Source organism: Spea bombifrons, chromosome 7 (assembly GCF_027358695.1).
Source record: "Spea bombifrons isolate aSpeBom1 chromosome 7, aSpeBom1.2.pri, whole genome shotgun sequence".
Classification (NCBI taxonomy): Eukaryota; Metazoa; Chordata; class Amphibia; order Anura; family Pelobatidae; genus Spea; species Spea bombifrons.
The window spans coordinates 40,494,296-40,515,808 of NC_071093.1; the positions used below are offsets into that span (position 1 = coordinate 40,494,296).

General features: G+C 39.4%; 1 protein-coding gene across 1 annotated transcript in view; it reads right to left on the bottom strand.

Annotated features, from left to right (window-relative positions):
* The window catches only part of MAD1L1 (mitotic arrest deficient 1 like 1), a 229,047-nt gene that overhangs the window by 91,880 nt on the left and 115,654 nt on the right, over nucleotides 1-21,513 (bottom strand). The window contains exons 14-15 of the mRNA XM_053470470.1: nucleotides 10,976-11,064; nucleotides 5,749-5,839 (exon numbers count right to left, since the gene is read on the bottom strand). Coding sequence (XP_053326445.1) covers nucleotides 5,749-5,839; nucleotides 10,976-11,064 — 180 coding nt within the window. The remainder of the gene's footprint in view (nucleotides 1-5,748; nucleotides 5,840-10,975; nucleotides 11,065-21,513) is intronic.

Below are 21,513 nucleotides of genomic sequence, written 5' to 3' on the forward strand. Positions count from 1 at the left end.
TTACTGATTGGACTTCCAATCTCAAGAGCGATGTTATGCTTGGTACACACACTCCGATACCATCGAGGAACCTCTGGAGTGAACACTATTACTGACTCAGAGCTGAGCGAAGGAAAGGCTGAAAGGTCTCCTCTAATTGACAATGTCGGACTGCTGTGGTTATTAATTAAAACATGTTACAGTCATACAGATAAATGAGAGGGCCGATTCCGGCCCACAGGTTTTATAGAGAGAGTCTTACTTTAACCCACGCTGTGAAGGAGATACATAAAACATTAACGGGTGCAAAATACTGTATATAAAACTGGCTACAGTTATTACATCACAGCAAAACTCGGAACCAAAATCTATTACACTAAAATATTTTTAACGTCAAGTCTTTAGCTATTTTAAATAAAAAAAAAATGAATTATAAAAAAAACACACAGTATAAGACCCGTTCACGAGGCTAATACAAGGTTCTACGTTCTTCAGTATATTGATACCAAGTGTATTCTACCAGAAACAAGCCAAAATGGCAAACCAAACTAATTTTTTTAATAATAATTAAAAAATAAAATAAAAAAATAATATATATATATATATATATATATTATTTTTTTTTAATGTTCACTGTAATTTAAATTCTTCCACATTATTTATATAACGCATCTTTTACTTGGAATGAGACTGGCAATTACCAATGTGCTAAAGGCAACCATAAACACACCTTTGACCCAAAGCTTTGTCTTTGGTCAACTTTGCATAAATAAAGTAAAAAATCCTAATTACTTTGAACATCTTCGCCAAGCCTTATGGATATTTGTGCCCACTGGGATAAAAAAAAAAAAAAAAAAAAAAAAAAAATATTACTCATTCTAAAATTTGAGAACTTTTCAAAAAGAAATTCTCTCTCTCCCATTCTCCCTGTGCGCATTTACTCATAAATTCAATTACCTGACCGTAACAGCTGAACACCATTAATGATAATTTTATTCTGTGTTTGCTGTGGATCTTCGAGGCAGATCTTATCTAAAGTTCGGTCTTGAAGCCAAAATGATTTTTTTTTTCTTGCGAGCTGCCTTTTCTGAACGAAGCAACGTTAGCAGCAAGAAACAATCTCAGAGAATATGGAGAGAAAAAAAACTTAAATGGAAGCAAAAAAAGTTCTATGTTCATTTATAGTTCAAAGACAGTGAGAAGAGGAGAGTGAGGATTTATAGATAACGGGAAATTAAAGTGTAACTTCAAAATATATAAAGGGGAAAATTACAAATGAGTAGATTAGGTAGAGGAAACTGGTTATCGATGGTTTCCTTTTTTGGGGTGGGGGCGAATCAGCCCTAAGTTCACATATTTTATATATAATAAAAATCAGCCATATAGAATAGAATGTTGTAAGACATAAGAAAAGCTAGAGGCTTATAGGAATTTAAACATACATGGGATATGGATATGGCTTCTGAACCTAAAACTAGTCCAACGCTTACGGTCCGAGTCAGACCATAGCAGACTAGATGGGCAAATGCTTCTTCTCTGTCATCAGTTTCTATGTACGCCCCCCCCCCCACACACATGTACCTATAGAAGCAGTTCTCAATGTATATTGACTATGGTTACTAAGGCCATTGTGCCTATTTTAATCCTGATGTAGGAACTCGGCATCTTCATATGATGGTTTCACCCAAAGGATCTTGTTCTCCATTGCCTTCTGTTTAATCGAAATTCCCCACACTTCGTTAGTATGGATCGGAAAAGTCGCTCTGTTTTATGTAGCACAAACCATTACTTTGGATAATGTAATATTGCCGTGTGCTGCATATGAGACCGTATCAAAATCCCCTTCATTGCCATTTCTATGGAAAATTAGATGTTAGACATTCAGTGATGACATTACTCCATGTGTCTCCATCCAAAAATCAGATCCAGCGTTTCCAGGAACCCATCCAAAAGCTATGCATAGAAAGCATAAACAAAACTGCACAGCCGGGTCCTTTCCATTGAATAGTCTCTTTATTAAATAATCATTTATGACAATTACATATGAGCAATGGTACAGATCATTGGTGGCTTTTGAAGGACACATCTTCCATCTCTTCTAGCTGGTGGCTGCAGGTATCTCTTGTGACACAGTAGAGGTATTAGGAAGAACCTATCTTTCCGATGACGTTCCAGGGCTAGGAGAACGGATACTACAATAACCCTTTGTTCCTTAAATCTGAAGCAGCCTCATTCTGTTGTTCTTTTGATTCATTATCATCTCATTGTGTCAATGAAGGGCTCACACAATAATAATAGAAAAATAAACATTTCCCTCAAAATACAAAGGTGCAAAGACTGAAACGTTCCACGGCTCTTCTCAGCGATACAGACATCGCCTGGAACTCCTTCAATGATATAGGGGTAATCCATAGAATCGGAATTAAATAAGTAATCCATATAACATTCCGTAAGGGTATATTATATAATCTAGACTGTGTTAATGAAGGGTACATTCACAGTTTTCCAGTTAAGAAATGCACAATGGTACAAATCAAACATAAACACAGCCACAAACATCATGAGTTATGCATTCAAATCAACAATGAGAAATCATATAGCCCTCCAGGGCTAGAAAAGAAAATTTCAAAATGTATCTTAAGAAAAATAATGAAAGCATCTTGAGTTCAAAAAAAAGAGAGCAGATATCATTATCCTTCATTACATTTAAGAGCCAATTTAGAAATTGTGTATTGAATATATATCATGATATCCATCAAATGGTATAATACAAGTTCTCATTACTGTTTTTATTCCGTAACTGGTGCAATAATGGTTGTGATTCTAGAATTTCATGATTATTTTTTTTTTGAGAAACCTATATTTAGAGGATTGAGAAAATGGACTTTTCAGAAGAGAAGAATAATGCAATCGGGGTTTTCTAAATAAAAAGTAGCCAGAATTCTGAGCCAGACGTGTAGGAGAACAGCCCATGCTGGAATATTTAGGAATGAGGAGTCTGGAAGGAAGGACAGAAAGAAAGAATGTGGATTTTTGGTACAAAGACACTTTGCAGACAGACACAGAACATGACAGAACCCAATAAACATGCATCTCCCTGACTGTTTAACCCTCTATGCCGCCATGGTGTTGGGTTCTTAAGATATAGCTAGAGTCGCATTAAGAAGTCATGCTGGTCCTGCCGTTGAAAAAAAGTAATTCAGTTGCTGACCGAGCTACAAAGTCCAAATGAAGTTCCAGTCAATTGGAAGAAAACTGAAAAAGGGAACTTTTTATGAAGCTTTTTGTGTATTTAAATTAATAGTATTATCCTAAATATCTGCGTTGTGCCTGAATTGAATCACAGGATTTAGGATAATACTATTAAACAATTTATCTGGAACTGCTACATGCAGACAGCCATTTTGTCTTCATTAGCCCCGCCCCTTTCCACTTCCTTGTGTACCGCATTTATTTCCTGTTAGAGTACACATATCTTCAAAATAAGTGGAATTGTACATTAACTTATTCTATACAGCTAGAGATGGAGCTGATAAACTACCTATTTGCCTGAGACCTCTCTCCGCTGTGTCCAGGTCAGCTGGATACCAATACACCATGACACTTGATGGCCACCACAAACACGTTCATAGCCCTTACATTATGTTGACTTTTTCCCCCTATAACTGTAGAAGTCTTGTATAGATATACACAAAGAGCAGCAAAATAAAGAAATATTTCCCTATCCTCCCTTTAAAGATTTCCCTCTCTGAACTGTAAATGCAGCTCTGCTTCCACCAACCAGCTGTGAACTAATTACAAGAACTTCCAACTAGTCAAGCTTCCACTCGGAGCATATGGATCCAATTAACTCAAACTGTTCATGATTTTAATCAATCTTTCTCCAAGCAGCCAAACCTGAAGACTTCTTCTGAAGCAACCGAATAATGAAGAATAAGATAAAAGATTTAAGACAAATGTATGCATGCATAATGTATAATATATATATATATATATATACATACACACACACACACACGCACAGGCATCATGCCAGTAAACAGTGCCGACCATGGAAGTTTACAATATCCCACCTAAGTACCATTAATCATAATATATAAAAAACAAAAAATAAAAAAAAACAATGTTTTGTCCTAATCCTAATTAAAGATTAGAAAATGATAAATAGTTATTATTATTAGGGCTTACTATAAAGAAATGATTTAAATAGCACCAACAGATTCTGTAGTGCCGTTACACACAGGGGTTCACAGGTATGACTGCAAGAGCTGAGTCTTCATGCATTCACAAGGTCGTCCTTCACAAGTTTCTCCAGCAAGAATGGCTGAGGTGACCATTTGGCCCATCTGGTCGGCCTGTTTTTCTTCCTGCTGGTCTCGTCTTAGATTCAGGAGCAATATCCCTATCCCATGCATGTTTAATACCCTCACTGTATTACCCTCTACCACATATCTACCACCTTCTTGGTGACTTTACAGATCTCTGGTCAGACCGCATCTAGAATACCATGTAGAGAGGGTTTTACTTCACTGAGAGGGTGGTGGGTAAGCTGAACAGCCTTCCAGCAGAACTGTAAGAGGATAATATATGCAGGAAAAGCAAAATGCTAAAGACAAGACCAAGAACCAATTAAGATCCGAGTCTAACATCAGGGAGAAGGGGCAGACCAGATGAGCTCAATGGTTCTTATCTGCCTTCAAACTCCATGTTTTTATATAATAAACAAAAATAAAAATCTATATAATAGATAATAAAAATCTGCAAACATACACAGGTGTCGAAGGACATGAAACGTGGGGGGGTTGGGACATGTACTCAATATAGCTAAACAGCACAACTCTCAGCCAGCCACTGCACAGCGCTGCCGGTCGGATACTGTCTCTGGTCTGAAATGCTGCGTTGATTGATTCTTCGGCATTAAAGCCGACCACTGCCTACAGAAGAGGATGCCTCTGGCACGTCTCATACATACAATAATGGACATGTTTATAATTAAGATTTGCGTTCCACATGGCTACCTATATACATTTTGTCACGTCCCGTATACTCCGCTGCCTCTCGGCGTGTTAACATGCTGCTGGGTGCTTTAATCTTAATTGGTTGGAGCAAAAACAAAACCTAATGTGGTCTGAACTCCGACTGTGTTTCTAACATGCATTTCAATGAACTATTATGCCCCGTGTAAAATAAATAACAAAAATCTACAATAGTATTCATTCGAACAGAAAAAACATGTATTCAGGGGGACCTTTACAACGCAACCTCGGAACGTCTCTGTGTGATCATGTGATCACATACACAAACCTCTTTAGATTCCTCTGTATCCAATATTAAGTTTGTTACAAATTTTACAGCCAAATTCTACAAGATATCAAGAATTCTCTGTACCCTTAAAATTCTGTTTGATGATCTCTTAAAGACAATATATGATGGAGATAATTATGAGGTTTTGCTATGGTTTTAAGAGGATATTATAATTGACCAACACTTTTGGTAGAGCGTAAAACCATGAAAACAAGATGCATTGCTACATGTAACGAAGTACGGAACAAAGAACACCGAGATATACATTACGAGACAAATTACAAGGACTAGGCATGCACTCCGAGACGCGTTAGCTGGTTTTATTTATGTATGACCCCCTCCTCGGCACCCTCCTGCCAGTCAGCATTACAGCTCGTTTGAGAGCAGCGACAGAAGCTGATGGCCACAGACACGCGTGTTAAGGGGGATCCGATTACAGAGCTCCGTGGCCTCCCTTTCACTTACCTGGAGACTCAGTTTCTCCAGCCTCATCTCAAGGATTCTGTTTTCCTCCTCCAGCCGACCGCGTTCAGCTTCCAGCTCCTCAATTTTGAATCTGCGGACAACGTAAAGAAAAAATATGGAGAAGGAAACATTACAATACAGCATCAAGACGCTTCTGGCTACTTGGTTTAACAGAATTTTACTGAAAATCATTATTATAACAAAAATGAGTAAAATCCTCATCGCAAAATGCAAATGATCTATGAGCTGATAAACTCTTACAGCGGGAGGACAGATTAAAGTCACGTTAGGATCTGCATAGGAATTGCTCTCAAACCTGGAACTTGCAGATCATGGGTTTGCAAATCAACTATTTTCTGGAATCCTTTTTTCTTTTTCTTTCCAAAGTTAAAAGTTTCTTTTTAGGTTCTAGAGCCAGCTAGTGGCATTAGTGGGTGGTTTTGGGATGGAGTACCAGTAGCTACTGTATAATACGATGATATAGTTAGAAAAAGATACATAATTCCATGTTTTGGATGAAATGTTGGATGTTAAACGCCGTGAAATCTGATCATGATAAAAAAAAAAAACAAAAAAAAAAAACCGCACCAGATGGGATTGATCTATTTTAATTTGCCAAAAGCCATCTGTGGCATCAAACATTTCTCTTCAATGTATGTATCAAGTGCTGCTCAGTTTGAAAGCATATGCCAAGGGAATCATTGCGATAAATCGTTGGCTACTAGATAAAGCGCTGATGTGATTCACGGAATCGTGCGAGTATTTACATGCGCGTTTATAGCAATAGAGAGAAAATGTACGTCTATCCATATTCTAAGAGGTGGGGGTGAGGAGAGGTGGATAAGATGTGATCAAAGCTCCCTCCGAAGACAGCTATTATAAAAAGCTATCATTTTGATGGCACGGAATTTGGAATAAAGAAAACATCAAATCTAGTGGAGGTTGCATGTTCATAAAGTGAAGTGAGTGAACGTTAACAGTAAAAGTCTACTCTCCTACTCAATGAAAAGGCGTATCTAACATGGATATTTAATACACATATTTAATTAAAGTCCCACGCTTCGCTTTAAAGCTGCGGGATGCTAATTTTATAATATACATGTACTACATGGCATGAAACAAAAGATTTCAAGGCCTGGAAGAATGGATACCTAAAAGCGGGGCATCTGTGGCCATGGACACTTGGAGAAGAAGACCTCATCACCGCTGATAAAGTTGCAGGTGACCCGGACAATTTTTTTGGTCATAATCCTAGTATTCCTACTCTCCAATCCAAATATTTTAATCTTCTAGGAACTAACAATCAGTGACGTGTTCTGGCAGTGACTACTCAACGGGCCGGTTAAAAAAGAGATGACGGATCTCCAGACCAGCCCATTAAGAGTACGGAGGGCTCAATGGCTTCCTTCCGAGTAGAAAGGACAGCGGCGAAGAGGCGGCGAGAGGTAGTGCTGCCCTGGGTTAGGCCTACATAAATACACCGCTAACAATATTTGTTGTGTGTGAGAATGACACCTTACTCTCAACAATCGGCTTCTTGTAAATAGAATATTTGTTTTCCTTTATCTTTATCACCAAGAACGTGTCCAGGTATGTCCATGCCCTCAAAGCCCAGGGTCCTTATATTGCTGATTCACAAATTCTGATGGTATGATGGTGTTGAAGAGGCTGCTGTGTCATACAGCTGGTTATAAAGGCGCGTTAAGATGCCAGGGGTCTGAAAGCAGTCGCTGTAAGACGTTAGAATCATTACCCACTGCGATGGCTGTTCTCTTAACGCTTGTTAAGACGGAATAATTGTACAGAGGGTAACAACACGAGTCGTGAAAACTAAAGAATTAATTCATCTATCTGGTCTTTTAATGCCAAGTGTACAGCATATGGAGATGGGTTTAATTATTTCCTGACACCATGGAGAACAGTATGAAGGGTAATTAAATATAGTGACTTTGCTGTACAGAACAATATTAATTTATCGAAAAATGTCTGTGGCAGTGCAATGCTATTCACGTTAAACATATGCTGAAGAAGAATTGTCTACACAGCGTATAGAACACGTTGGTTAACGTAAAGGTCTGGAACGCGGGATACAGGTTTAGAATGTGAACGGCAATCCACTTCCTATCATAACTCAACAGAGGTTCTAACAAAATAGATAAGTCTCGAAGGACTGATGAGTTGGGCAACGTGGTGGCATCGTGGGACATTGCAAGAAGAAAGCAGAAGGAAAGACTGCACAGGTAGAGATTATTAGCATCGCGGAACTCATCAGGTTACTGAGATAAAAATAAATGGTGAAGTATCTGGAGAACTGCTTCAGGGGACTCAACGATCAGCCGACCTGGGTTTTGCCCCGAAGACTCCAGGGGATAAGTTGCCTCTACTGGTCAATACAGGGAAACACCCGATCGCGTAAGTAATGCAACGTCAGCGGGATTCCCTACACGTATCCCACAAGGGGGGTCTCCAGGTAGCCCGAGCCAGAAATTTCCGCGGTCTGATGATGAGGTATCAGGTAGGGCTCCCTCAACTGAGCCACCAAAAAGATTATCCCATCCACATGTTAGAATGTCACACAGGTTCTATCGCTATTCAAAGGTGCCGATGAACCGGTCATTGATGAAATAGCCAACCAAGTTCTGAATGAGGCGTTCAAACTGCAACCCACTGCCACCGCTTGGGCTCCAGGAGCTGATCTATAACAAATGCACGAATGAATCCTATCAAATCCACACATGGCCTTTTATTTGCGCTCAGAAAGATAGTGAATAGAACAATAGTTCTACTGCTAAAAGAAAAGGAATAGTTGGACAAATTGTAAGTTCTGAAACCACTTTATTAATCATATTTAGTGGCGAGTGATTGCATATATTACGCACTCAGCGGACTCTGGCTACGCCACGCACTTCAGTTTATTTGAAAGCGTTTCGAGGCGCTGTACAAGCAAATTTAAACAAGCGGCTGCGCTTACCGTTACTTAGGGATCGTGGTCACGTACGTCCCCACACCTGGCTATTTAGAAGTTATGTAGTGCGGTATGACTACCAACTGCGCCCGAAAGAAGATAATTCCGAGAGCCGAGGAAAACATGTCATAAAATTGATTGCATGGGAGAGACCAATAATCCTCAGCTCGACGGGGAGCATCGGCGGCACGGAGCAGCGTTACCTGGCAGCAAAGGGGTTAAACCTCTCAAGCTCACAGCGGGATGGCATTAAAGGCAAACAGCAAAAGCTATAGGGGTGCCCGACTAATACCGTCTGACATATACATGTATTTCTTTTGAAACTCCCAACGTTTTCCTGTCGAGCGATTCCACGGACAGCATTTAATATGTACTGGATTTGTTGTTTGACATAAAAAAGAGAAAAGTTCAATTTCTTTCCACTTGGAAGGCTTGGCTTTTTTTTTTTTTTTATTAATTCTATCTTATTTAACCTTCAAGTTCTTAACCCCGCAATTGCTCAATATTCCGATTAATAGAATGTGGTTTATTTTTATTTATTTCCCGCCTATTTCTTTAATTCTTTCGGGAGAAGCTGCTACCTGCACACATTAATCACAATTACAGTAAAGCACGCTGGTTGTGAAACCGTTTTTCTGGAATTCTACCCCTGCAGTCACAAAGTAAGCCGTTTCTCTGCGTTTTCCATTAAGGGAGCCATTGAAAGGAGGGAATCCAATTTGGGCGCGTAGGGAGGCGGCGTGACAGATGGACAGCGGGGACGACGATAATATCAAGTCCCATCTCTTCTCTGGAAGTTGCAGTCAACAAAAATTTTTAAAGGACTATTAAAAAAATAAATAAATAAAAAATGCGTTTTTAAATTGAATCGCGAGAGATCATAAACCCCCCTTAGTTAAAGTGGCGGGGGCAAACGTGTAGATTTGTAATTGATTTTACATATAGCTACATTTGGGAGCTGATCTTGCTATTTGCTCTCAAGAGTACTAATAATAACACGGCAGGAGTCCTTCCTCAGACGGAGAAACGCTCGCTACATTTAATGACGGCCTTTATTTCAAGATTTTGGTTTTCAGAAAAAAAAAATACATAAAAATAAAGCGCTGTCTACAACGGACCCACATCAAACTTTTAGCTTCATAAACATAATCGCAATCATTTAACACTCTCAGTTTTGTTTGTTTTTCCGGAAACAAAGAAGAGGAAGACTTTACTGTCCAGGAAGTGGCTGCTTTTTAAAATATTTATTTCACCCATTTTCTGTGACGTCCATTTGAATAGGAGACATAGGAGGTACCGCGACATTTTAGAAAAGTAAATCCAAAAAACGTTTCTCTCACACACCATTCCTGCGGTTTTGAAAACTCCACTGGCTGCCCGCTTTGTGATTTGAGTTTGAAATAGACGCTCGTGTGTGGCCAAAGTTTTTTTGCCCAGAATGTTGGGCAAAAAAAAGAATTGCTCTCCGATTCCCCTTTTTATCGCCTCTGGCCATGCTTGGGAATATATTGGCTTCCCTCCAGCGACTCTTAATCTTGGCTTCTGAGACACAGCAAACGCCACAAGGCGGCACCCACTTCACTCCTGGTTCTCCCCAGACACCCATGGCTTGCCGCATCTCCCCATCAATCGTCTCATCAATCCTTCCATAAGATGTTTTTATGAAGCAGACAAAGTTTTGGGGTCTTTGATACATTATTCCCAGATAATTTTTAATGCCAATTTATCTCAAGATTTGGAACTCTCTATCCTGAGAATCGTTCCTTCTAAATATCAAGACTACATCTAGATCCTCCACCTCCAGAACCATATTGTTTTATAGACAAAGGATAACTTGGCAGACCCCAACAGCAAAGGGACCAGCGCTGGTGTGCCCCAATTCCTGATATCTGTTCTATCTTCTTCACGGCCACCACGGGACAAATCTCCTTCCCAACGCTCTCCTGGACACAAGGCACAAGGCACAAGACCCTCAACGAAGCAAACCCTTATAGTTCTCCAATTGGTTTGGCGTATTTGAATGAGTTTTGCAATACACTTCAAGCATCAATTCCAGAAGATACATTTATTCTTAGCTACGGAATAACATTTTTTGTGGGTTTTTTTTCCACTTGAAGAGCTTAAAGATATTTGAGGAGTTAAGTCTACCCTTGTTGGAATAAAGTCCCATTTGTAGGCTGGCTGTAACGTTTGATAGACACCTGAAACCAACTTTATTCATCCACAGACTGATCTCTGACCCCATAAAGTTTTGCGTCCTACCTCAGAGAGTTTACGGTCTCACTCGTAATCGAGCTGCTTTGATCGGAGGTTCCCATCTGAGACTTCAGGAGGTTGAGTTCTGCCGTTACCTAGACAGAGGGAAAAAAATGGTTATAAGATTCTATAAATATACGGTATCTGCATTAATTCTGCAAACAGTAAACACGCGGGGGGGGGGAAACAGGCAAAGTGTTTATTGCACTGATTCAAGGGTGCGCAGAGGACACAGAGTAACGGTCGGTACGTTAATAACGGAGCGCCGCTGACTGCAAAAAGCCAGCGACGATGATGGACAGGTAGGCAAACCTTAAGCGAACGGTAAATGCTAAACAGAAAGCAGTACATTAAACAAACCAGATTCAAGCTATACGTGGCACAGCTCCAAGATTTTTACATATTTTATTTATTTACAGATTTTCATATATATATATTTATTGCTGTTAATAACTTATTGCAAAATATGATTGTCAAAAACATAATTTGGGGTATATATTTCCTTTAAATAAATGGATTTTTTTTCCAATGGAACAAGACAAATTACACTCATATTCAAGGCATACGTAAAAAAAAAAAAAAAAAAAAATAATCCACATTTAACGGGTTTACATTAATGTGTCTTATTTTAAGAGGTGCTAGACTTTAAGGCTGAAAATAAGATATATATTCTCGATAAGATTGGTATTTGTTGCGGTGTTCTTTTGAGTCACGTGACAATAAAGCCTTCCCTGAAAAATTGTAAATGAGGCAATAATTTTAATTTGTCCATTTAATAGCGTTATCGAATAGAGAACTTTTATACATACGTTAAACATAAATGACAGCTAGCAGGGGGCTGGGGACGGTTCTTACTGCTGAGACAGAATGTTTCTCTCCCCTATTAGCGGAGAGGAGGAATTACTTCTATTATTTATAGCACGTTTCCTTTTAGTCTAGCACATACAAAGTAAATACAATGCGATATAATTTGCTGTTTATATGATTTACATCATGAGAGCTGCCAGCAGGGAGACTTAATCCATAACTGATATATCCAAGATATTAAATAGAGTTGGTAGTTACATTAAGGAGAAGAAGCAGATCAGACCAACGGAATTCTGAAACACACAAGAGTTACAAGCTGGCGATACGAGTCATTTCGCGGAAACCGTGAAAGCGATAACTTTTAGAATGTTATTGTGATAAAAACAAGGAATTGCGTCAATCTGAACACCGCTCAGGCTTATCAAAAGACCCCAAGCAGCGTTAGAGCATAGCTTGCCACAAAATAATGCATTTCCGAATTTCCATGGAACTAATGGAGGTTTTGTGTTTAAAAATATGTTATGAAATATAAAAAGGCATCATCACTACACTATAAAAGCCGGCTCCTTTTATTCATTTTTTTACTTTTTTCATCTAAACACATGCTCAGGAATCCGGGAAAGGCAAATAAAAAATATATGATAATGAAGAAGAAGAAAAAAAAATGTTTTATTCTCAAATTTTAAGAAATAATCAGGATAGGGCTCTAACGTTAGCTAATGGTGATTCAAGTTTACCCAAAAATTCTCGGTTCACAAGAAACCAAGACAGGTTAGGTCTTTGGATTACAATCATGTGCTGTTACCACTGGGGTGGTAGATAAATGGAATAGCCCCCCCCCATCAGAAGTTGTAGAGGTTCATACAAATTAGGAATTTAAACATGCATGGGACAGAGATTGAAGGATTGAGTCTTTACATCAAGAGAAATGAGTCACTGGGATCATCTGCTGTCAAATTCTACGTTTATGACATCACTCCCCGCTGACATATTACCTCAAACTCTGGATTAAAAGGGATGGTTAGAGGAGGCTATGCATGATCTCATCAAGCACTTTTGCTTATTAGAACACTTTTGTCAGTGTCCATACGGTGCCACCACCTGACACGAGATGTCGTGATGCCAGACGTTGACTAAGGTAGTCACGTCTGCTAAAGAAATAACAGGAGACGAGCCCCAGAATCGTAACGTGGGAAGTTCTCCTCCACGGAACCGGACGGCACAAAAAGAAAAACCAGCAGCGCTTCCCATTCCAGATTTGATCTGTTATGACCCGGCCGGTGTCTCTACGCGTTCCTGCCTCAACCACTCCGAGGACGGCTCCGGAACGACGCCTGTTCTTCTGTTCTTTGACAGGAGCCGTCAAGGTCTCTCTGCTTTCATCTCTTTAAGAAATGATAGGAGGCAGACACTTGGCTGTCATTTCTTTGTCATTCATTGCTCGGGGGCCTCCGCTAAATCGAGGAACATATTCATTTTAGCTCCCTTCTTTTTTTTTGAGCACTGTCTAATCACAAGAAAAAAAAACACATCAGATGCAAAAGTAACACCTCTGGACGGCATAATCAGAACATCTCTGCTCAGCGAACAAAAATAGAGAACGCCGGGCAGAGACATGTTGGCTCAACAATAAAAAAAATAAAGACTAAAAACATTCTTTTTTTGTAATGAGAACGGCGGTTTTTATCTAAGGTTCAGCGGCAGGCGTATGAAAAACAACAAGTTTAATTAAAGTATGAGGCTGAGTTTTGATGACAATGCGAGCGGAGCATCCAACGTCTGCCGTCGTGAGAAAGCTGAAGGCTATTACATTATTTGCACTCGGGGTCGTTCCACGTTTTAATCAGATCTGTTTCTTGCCACAATGGGGGAAAAAAATAATCACAAAGTTCATTCCTAGAAGAGACGCCACGGTTTTATATAAAAGGCAAAGAAAACGGCTGTTCTGAAGTGCGTGTAACAGGACTGAATCGGGGGTCCCTGCACCATGAGGCTTATGATGGAGCACTAAAAATATTTATATCTTGCTGTTTAAAAATTAAGCTAATAACTATATATTTGCTTACTATTTGCTTACAAAATGGGAGAACAGTTCTTATTTTCATGAGAGGGTGGTAGATGAAAAGAACAGCCTCCCAGCAGAAGTGGTAGAGGGTAATACGGTGAGGAAATGTAAATGTGCATGGGATAGGCATATGGCTCCCGAATCTAAGACGAGACCAACAACGGTTGCAGGTTCAAATCGGTACCTACTACAGGGGGTGAGTGTCAAAGAGGCACGGAGGGGCAGAACATGCCTAGGGTTGGACAAGGTGTAGGACTGGCGACCAGCCTTAACTGATACTACAACGGAGGTCTGTGTTAGTTCAAAACTGGGCCATGATCCTCACTAAACGCAAAAGCAAAGATAGAGGGGCAACTACCAGAAAATCTGGACCACCCCAGCTGTTGGAGGCATGAGATATCACCGAATGAGTTCCGAAACGGCCTTCAAAAACAGTCTGCAGAAAATGTAGAACATTGATAAGCATTTGAACCCGATAAAGTGTTTCTGGCTTCAGCACATCAATCACGTTAATGCCGGCAGTTTGTGTGAAACCGACGTGCCCGAGGTGTGGTGAGGAGGACCCCTGACAATTCCCACAAAACCTCCAGCTCGCGCGTAAAAAGTGCTCCTTCAGATCAATTCTAGAACACGGCCCGAGTCAGCCGGAGCGAAGCAGAGGTGCTCTCCAATCCTACGGAGCCTTCAAACGCTGCTGTTTATTCAGAGACTGATAAGATTATCGTAGCAAAAAATGTTTCTCTCAATTTTCTGATTAGGGTGCTTATCGGCGGTTCTGCTCAGTCTATCAAAGCCAGCTGGGAGGGAAAAAGAAGAGCTATTCACAAGAGAGCGGGACGGCAAATGGAAGAGACGCCGCTACGAGCTGGATTCTGGGAACAGTTTCATTAGCTCTCCCTCCTCGATTCCGATCTGCACCAGACAGCAACTCGGGAGGGAGAGCGGGAAAGGAATAGGACTTAATGAGAAACACGATCAGCAGCTAAAACAGGACCTCTTATCACGGGTTTTCATTTCAAAGCCGGGAGTCGAGCAGAATTTAGATGGACATAAAAAGTACCCACGAGGTTCGGCGAAAGAAAACGAATGGGGCGAAAGTAAACAACACGTCGTGCTGTCCCTATGTTATAAAAAGCTATTGTAAAATTAAAGAGAGCTGGAACCGGAACGCTCTATGGGGACGGTGCACATTATCGCAGATAAATCACCAGCAAAAGTGCAAATATACACGTGCGCCGACAGAGACGTGTGGCATTAAAACTGGCGTCGTGCAATTTGTGACATCACCATCAGGCATTGGATTCCAATCAATCACCTCGGCACGGAATAATGAACAGGCATACATAAAATTCCAACTATCATTATAGACTGGAGGGGAAAAAAAGGGTCATAATTAGAACACGGTCATTAAAATGATAAAGCTCGGCTTGTTGAAACGCAGTATTTAATATTGCTTAGCTTCGGCGATATAACGGTGAAATACGGCCGCGCGCGTTACTAGCTTACTGTGGTGCGGGGAGGTAGACGGGCCATGGGTCAATGCCTTAAAACATCTGCCAAATAATGACAAAGCGAAGGTTTAAACATCTCATCCGTAGATCTCAGCTCAAAACAAGCAATGGATTTAATAACTCAATCCAGGTGTTAGAAAAATGCTTATGTTATCATAAATATTATTGCTGGCAAAGACAGTAGAAAATGTCTAGTCTATGATATATCACGAGTTGCGCCAACATATCTACTAAGAGGCGTAACCTGCTTAAAAAGTAACCAATCAGAATGAGGCATGCTATTAGAAGCAGATAAGAAGTATAAGAAGTTATATAAACCATGTAATCCAAATACGTAATTAGACAACGCTTCGACTTTTGTGTGTTGTGTGCCTTGTCTCGATTATGCGCATAATCTATTAAAGGAAATAACTTTTTCTCAGGAGAATTCGACCATTAATTCAACCAACATTTTGGTGCCCCGTGTGAGGAGGTCCTGACCGGAGACAGGGACGACGGTCCTGAGGAACCGCACCTCAAGAATCTGCATCTGAGGTAATAAAAGTCCTCCAGCTAAGATTGCTGTTAATTAGAGGCACTTCGCGACATCGTCCCTGAAACCGGCAGCGTCCTCCCGAAGATTTAGTACGGTCTTCTCTTCAGAAATGTGAGTAAGAAAAATATTTCTGGGAAATATTATAAGGAGGTCAAAGTCTGTCAGGGACTACTGAAATAAATAACTGCGTATGCATTCGATAATGAGAATAGTACTTGGAGTACTGAGGCTGATCAGAAGAAATGTGCACAGGTAGTTAGTCATTATTTTTGTGATAGCGAATTGTTGTTTGTAATTGTGATAATACTGTTGATGTTGGTTGCGGCTTGTATTATTGTGAATGAGTATCACAAGACCTTAAAGAGAAGAGCTCTTATGGTCCAGGGACAGCTATACCAACCCATGTCACAAATCGTGTCTGAATGAATCTATCTGTGTGAATGACTGTTCAGGAGTCCTTTACGGCGAACGAACAGTTAATAAGGTTGTTGTTAATACGCCCCCCGGCATTTGTGAGAAGCTCTCTGTGATCAAGTGCTGGGATTGCAAGTGAACAACTTCGCTGCGAGAGTGATTTTCCTGCCTTTACTGTCTAGGAACGGTATCTTATAAATACCAAGGGCTCTTTATTTCACTCTGTCGAGAAGCGGTATCTTATAAATACCGAGGTCCTTTGTTTCACTCTGTCCAGACGTGGTATCTTATAAATACCGAAAGATGTTCCTTGTTTTCTGCTTTGCGGTGAGATTGTATCATGGGGAAATCCCACAGTAAGGGAAAGAAACAAAAGGATGAGAGTGTTTTCTTGTGGATAAAGAAGAAACCACTGAAAGGAGACAAACAGTTTATGTATAAACTCAATCTAGAAAATGTTTAGGCATAAATTCACATTGTTCAGGTATAGTGCATTTAAAATTGAGGGCGGATCCCTCAGGTTTCGGATGGCTGGACCATCCCAGTAGAGTCTAGACTCGGAGTGGTGGATTTAAAAGAAACTACGTAGTGACTAAATTATAACATTCCAAATTCTATACCATGTTTCCAGCTGGTTCCAGAATCTGTGAAATGTATGTCTTGTCTGTTATCTGTGATCGATCATAAATTATATGTAGAGTCGACATTAGAAAAGCTTTTTTATCTTTTTATTCTAATGCTTTTATTCAGATGATTCTTTCAGAATTAATTTAAATAAGGGTTAATATTTTAAATGCTAGAATTTATAATGAACACATTTTATTTTTAAAATAATAAGATATCCTGTATACCTGTCTGTAATTTTTACGATATATATGTTCTTGTTTTATTTTATATTCAAATTAATATGCTTAAAGTAACAATATAAGTAACGCGCCTCCTTAGGGAGTAGTCAAGGTCAAATACAGAGAAAGATATTAAAAAAACTACTGAACATGTAAAAAGTCCAAAAGAGGATCCTTGACAGTTTGGGGAGGATATATGAGGGCTCTGTAACAGTTATCAATTAAATGGTGAAGAAAAAGTGAGAAATTTTGAAGTTATGGCAAGAGCAGACGGTCGTACCGAGGTAGAAGAGGTAGTGGTGATAGACGGTCACATGGATGTTATAATTGTGGAAAGGAAGGTTATTAAGTAAAAGAGTGTCCCGAACCAGACAAGAGAAAGCAGAACTTCCCAGAGCAATGACTAATACAAGAAAAAGAGATATTAGATTTCTGTAATGTTCATGATGTGTTGTTATTGTCAAATTTGCCTGGAATTGATTTAATTGTAAATAACAAATGTGTAACATTTTTGGTAGATTCAGGGGCTTCGCGAACCCTATTGAATTATCCCACCTGCACTGGCATACAGAAAGGGACTGGTTAAATTCACATAAAGGGAGTAAAAGGGAGGACACATACCGAAAGCTTATCTGTCCCCCTTCAAATACAACATCCAGAGTCTAGAAACATAATTGCTGCCAGTGTAATATTATCTGAGGTATGTCCCGTAAATCTCCTGGGAAGAGATCTAATTAAAAAGTTAGGAGTGCACATTGCACCCGTGGGAGACAAGTTTGATGTTACAGTGGAAAGAAGAAATAACTATCAAGGACGGCATGATCGTTACTATTATGCCTTGAACATAGATTTTACTGAAAATAAGGGAAACATAATACAGGTTTTGGAACTTGTACATAAGACATTTGAAACCTGTGATCATGTACAAGTTCAATATTCAAATAATTTTCATTGTACAATGTATGTTAAGAGAACAGCAGGAGGAGACGAGTATTATGAATCACACTTAAAAGACGAATGAAATACCGTAATACAGACAGAATACTTTTACCTGACAGACAAAGGACAAGGGGCATTATCTTGTATATTAAGCCCCCTGAATGACCACACTTTCTAAAGGTATAACACCACATTTGTCTCTGTGTAAACAGCAAACTGATCAGTGGAAGTCTGTGGGAGATATGGTGTTGTGATGTGAGATTAATCACTCGTGGAAAAGGGATAAAGGAAACATTGAATACAATGCTGAAGTAATCAAGGCAGGTAAATTATCTAATTATTTATTAGCCCAGGCGGCTGAATTAATGGCTCTCATCGAGGCCTGCAAATGGGCAGTAGACAAATGGGTAAATATCTATACCGACAGTCAATATGTGTTTTCTAATATACATGTGTTTGCACAACAATGGGGAAAATAGGAGGTATGATTTCCACAGGGAAACCGATAAATTATAAATTTTAATTAAAGAGCTATTAATGGTTATAAATCTACCAAAAGAAGTAGCTGTAATAAAGTGTGCAGCTCATACCAACAGCAAAGATCCTTGCATTAGGCAATAACCGTGCAGATATAGAAGCAAAAAGAATTGCTCAAGAGATGCTTGCCATAATCACTAATGAAATACAAATTGATCACCAGGTTTTGTATGATATGCAACAGGCTGCCCCTATGTCTGAAAACGATATTGGCAGTCTAAATAAGCGACTCTATGTAACAAAATTTTTTATATTAACAACAAACCAATATTGCCGAAGTCATTATTTCGCTATGCAGCCTTATTGAGTCATGGGCTGAGCCATGTCTCAACAGGAGGGATGGTAGCCATTATTCCATTAAGCCATTAAGGTGTTCCAAAATTACTCTAAAAAAATGTTTTATGTGCTAATTGTCTTATCTGTGCTCGATATAATCCACAGGGAAATCTCAAACCTGCTATTGGGAAGTTCCCCAACCCAGAGTATCCGTTTCAATATATTTGCATGGATTATATTGAACTAAATAAATGTAAAATATTGTCTAGTTATTGTTGATGCATTAACTAAATGGATAGAAATATTCCCAACAGCCCACGCAGATGCAGATACAGTAGCTAAGGTCATGATAAAATAAATCATTCCTAGATATGGAATACCAGAAAGAATATATAGTGACAATGGGCCTCATTTTGTCAATCAACTAATCTCCAGATTTGCACAAGGATTTGGTATACAATTAAAGAATCATTGCGCCTTTCATCCTCAGTCAGCAGGGTTGGTAGAAAGAAACAATGGAACAATAAAGAATAAATTAAAAAAGACCATGGCAGAAACCGGGAAGAATTGGGTTTCCTGCCTACCAATGGTAAAATTGAGTATGCGTATTACACCCAACAAGCAAGGTCTCACCCCATTTGAAGTAATGTATGGGAGACCCTATAGTTTGCCACAGATAAAGGTAAAAGAGGCAAATGATGAAAGGGAATTAACCCTAGCAGATTATATGGTAAAAATGTTGAACACCAGATCAATACAAACTGTTAATTCTCTTCCAGAAGCACAAGAGCCAATTCCTGAGAAATTGAGCGTTGGAGATTGGGTACTAATAAGGATAATCAAACGAAAGAATTGGTCATCACCGAGGTGGGAAGGACCATACCAAGTACTACTAACCACCCCCGCGGCGTGTAAGATAGCTGAGAGGAGTTGTTGGATACATCAGTCGCACTGTAAGAAGGTAACACCACTTGCTGGTAGTCACTCATTAAGTCTGGGTACAAAGGGGGGTCCAGACGATAGGTTGGACTCGTCTCAAGCCAGTGAAGAAATCCATTCCCCAAACCCTGAGTTGACGGCCAGGTAGGATGAAGGGGTGGTGCCTGCTTATAGTTTATTGGGTAGTGACTGATGTTTTTACAATAATTTCTTATTCTAATGCTAATGCTAAGTGGGATGAGAACAAGGTGACCAAATGGGAAGATACCAAAGCACAAAATCTGACTTTTTCATTAGCAGGAGATAGTTCCATTGAAATTGATCTGTGTAAATTGATTCATTGTAAAAATATTGGGCAAGCAAGAAACTATGCTAAGGCCGATATGTATATGTGTATATATGTATGTATATGTATATATATGTGTATATGTATATATATATATATATATATATATGCTGGATGCCCGAAAAGCCCCCTGGAAAACGAAGTATAACATTATGTCTTGGTTGGGATTATGCTATGTGGACAACAGCTAGTCAAGATTGGGGATATAATATGCCCGGGGCAAGAGCAAGTAAAATAAAAATCTGTAAAAAGATTAAGATCTGAATGTAAAACCTTTAATAATTGTAATAAATTGTTCTTTAAAGGAACCTATGAAGACGGATGAGAGACTATATACTATAGGTGTGTGGGTTTCCAATAGAGACCCGCAGGGAATTTTCTTTTGTTTTTTCCAGAAAATAAGGTCCAAGCAGTAAAATAGTTTCAGATCCAGGAAGAAAGAGATATCGAGGAAATTGAGACAGGGGTAATTCGGTACCAGTTTGAGTTCTATTGATCAGATTGCCCTGGAAGCAGGATTTCATAGAGATAACGTTTGGTTGGAATGGCTTCGATTTACTGTAAAGAGTCTAAACAAAGAGAATTATGTAGTCTGTGCAGAAGCCTGTCCGCAGTTGGCTACGATGCCATTTCCATTAACAAAAGAGAATGATCCAGTCGGATTTGACTGCATAATAAAGCTGTTTGATAAGACTTATACCCCATCTGGAAATGAAATTTGTCATATATTAGACTTGTTGTTTCCCAAGGTTAAGAGACCCCAATTACCTCCAACAGTGCAAATATATGGGGGAAATTACACCTGTATGGAACTTCGGGGTAATAGCAGCTATTTTGATTATAAAGATTTGTCTAAATCACTATGTGTCAAGATTTTTTCCACAGAACTGCGACAGCCAACCCAGTGGTTGGTGGTTGTGCGGAGACCGGAAAAATAAGACTTTTCATCGATCCCAGAGAAAAAGGAAAATAATAATACAACTCATTGTACCTATAAACCTGTTGATTTCACAGAAGGAGCCAAAGTCAAGGAAAAGGCGACCAATACAACCACAAGGATTGCTTGATGATCGAATATATATTGATGAAATTGGAGTACCACGAAGAGTTCCAAATGAGTTCAAAGTCCGAATCCAAATTGCTGCAGGTTTCGAATCAATTCTTTTCTGGTGGAGTACAATAGCGAAAAACGTGGACTGGATAAACTACATCTATTATAATCAACAGCGGTTTGTGAATTATACTCGAGATGCTATTAAAGGAATATATAAGCAACTGGATGCGACCTCTCTTATGGTCTGGCAGAATCGAATGGCCTTGGATATGCTAT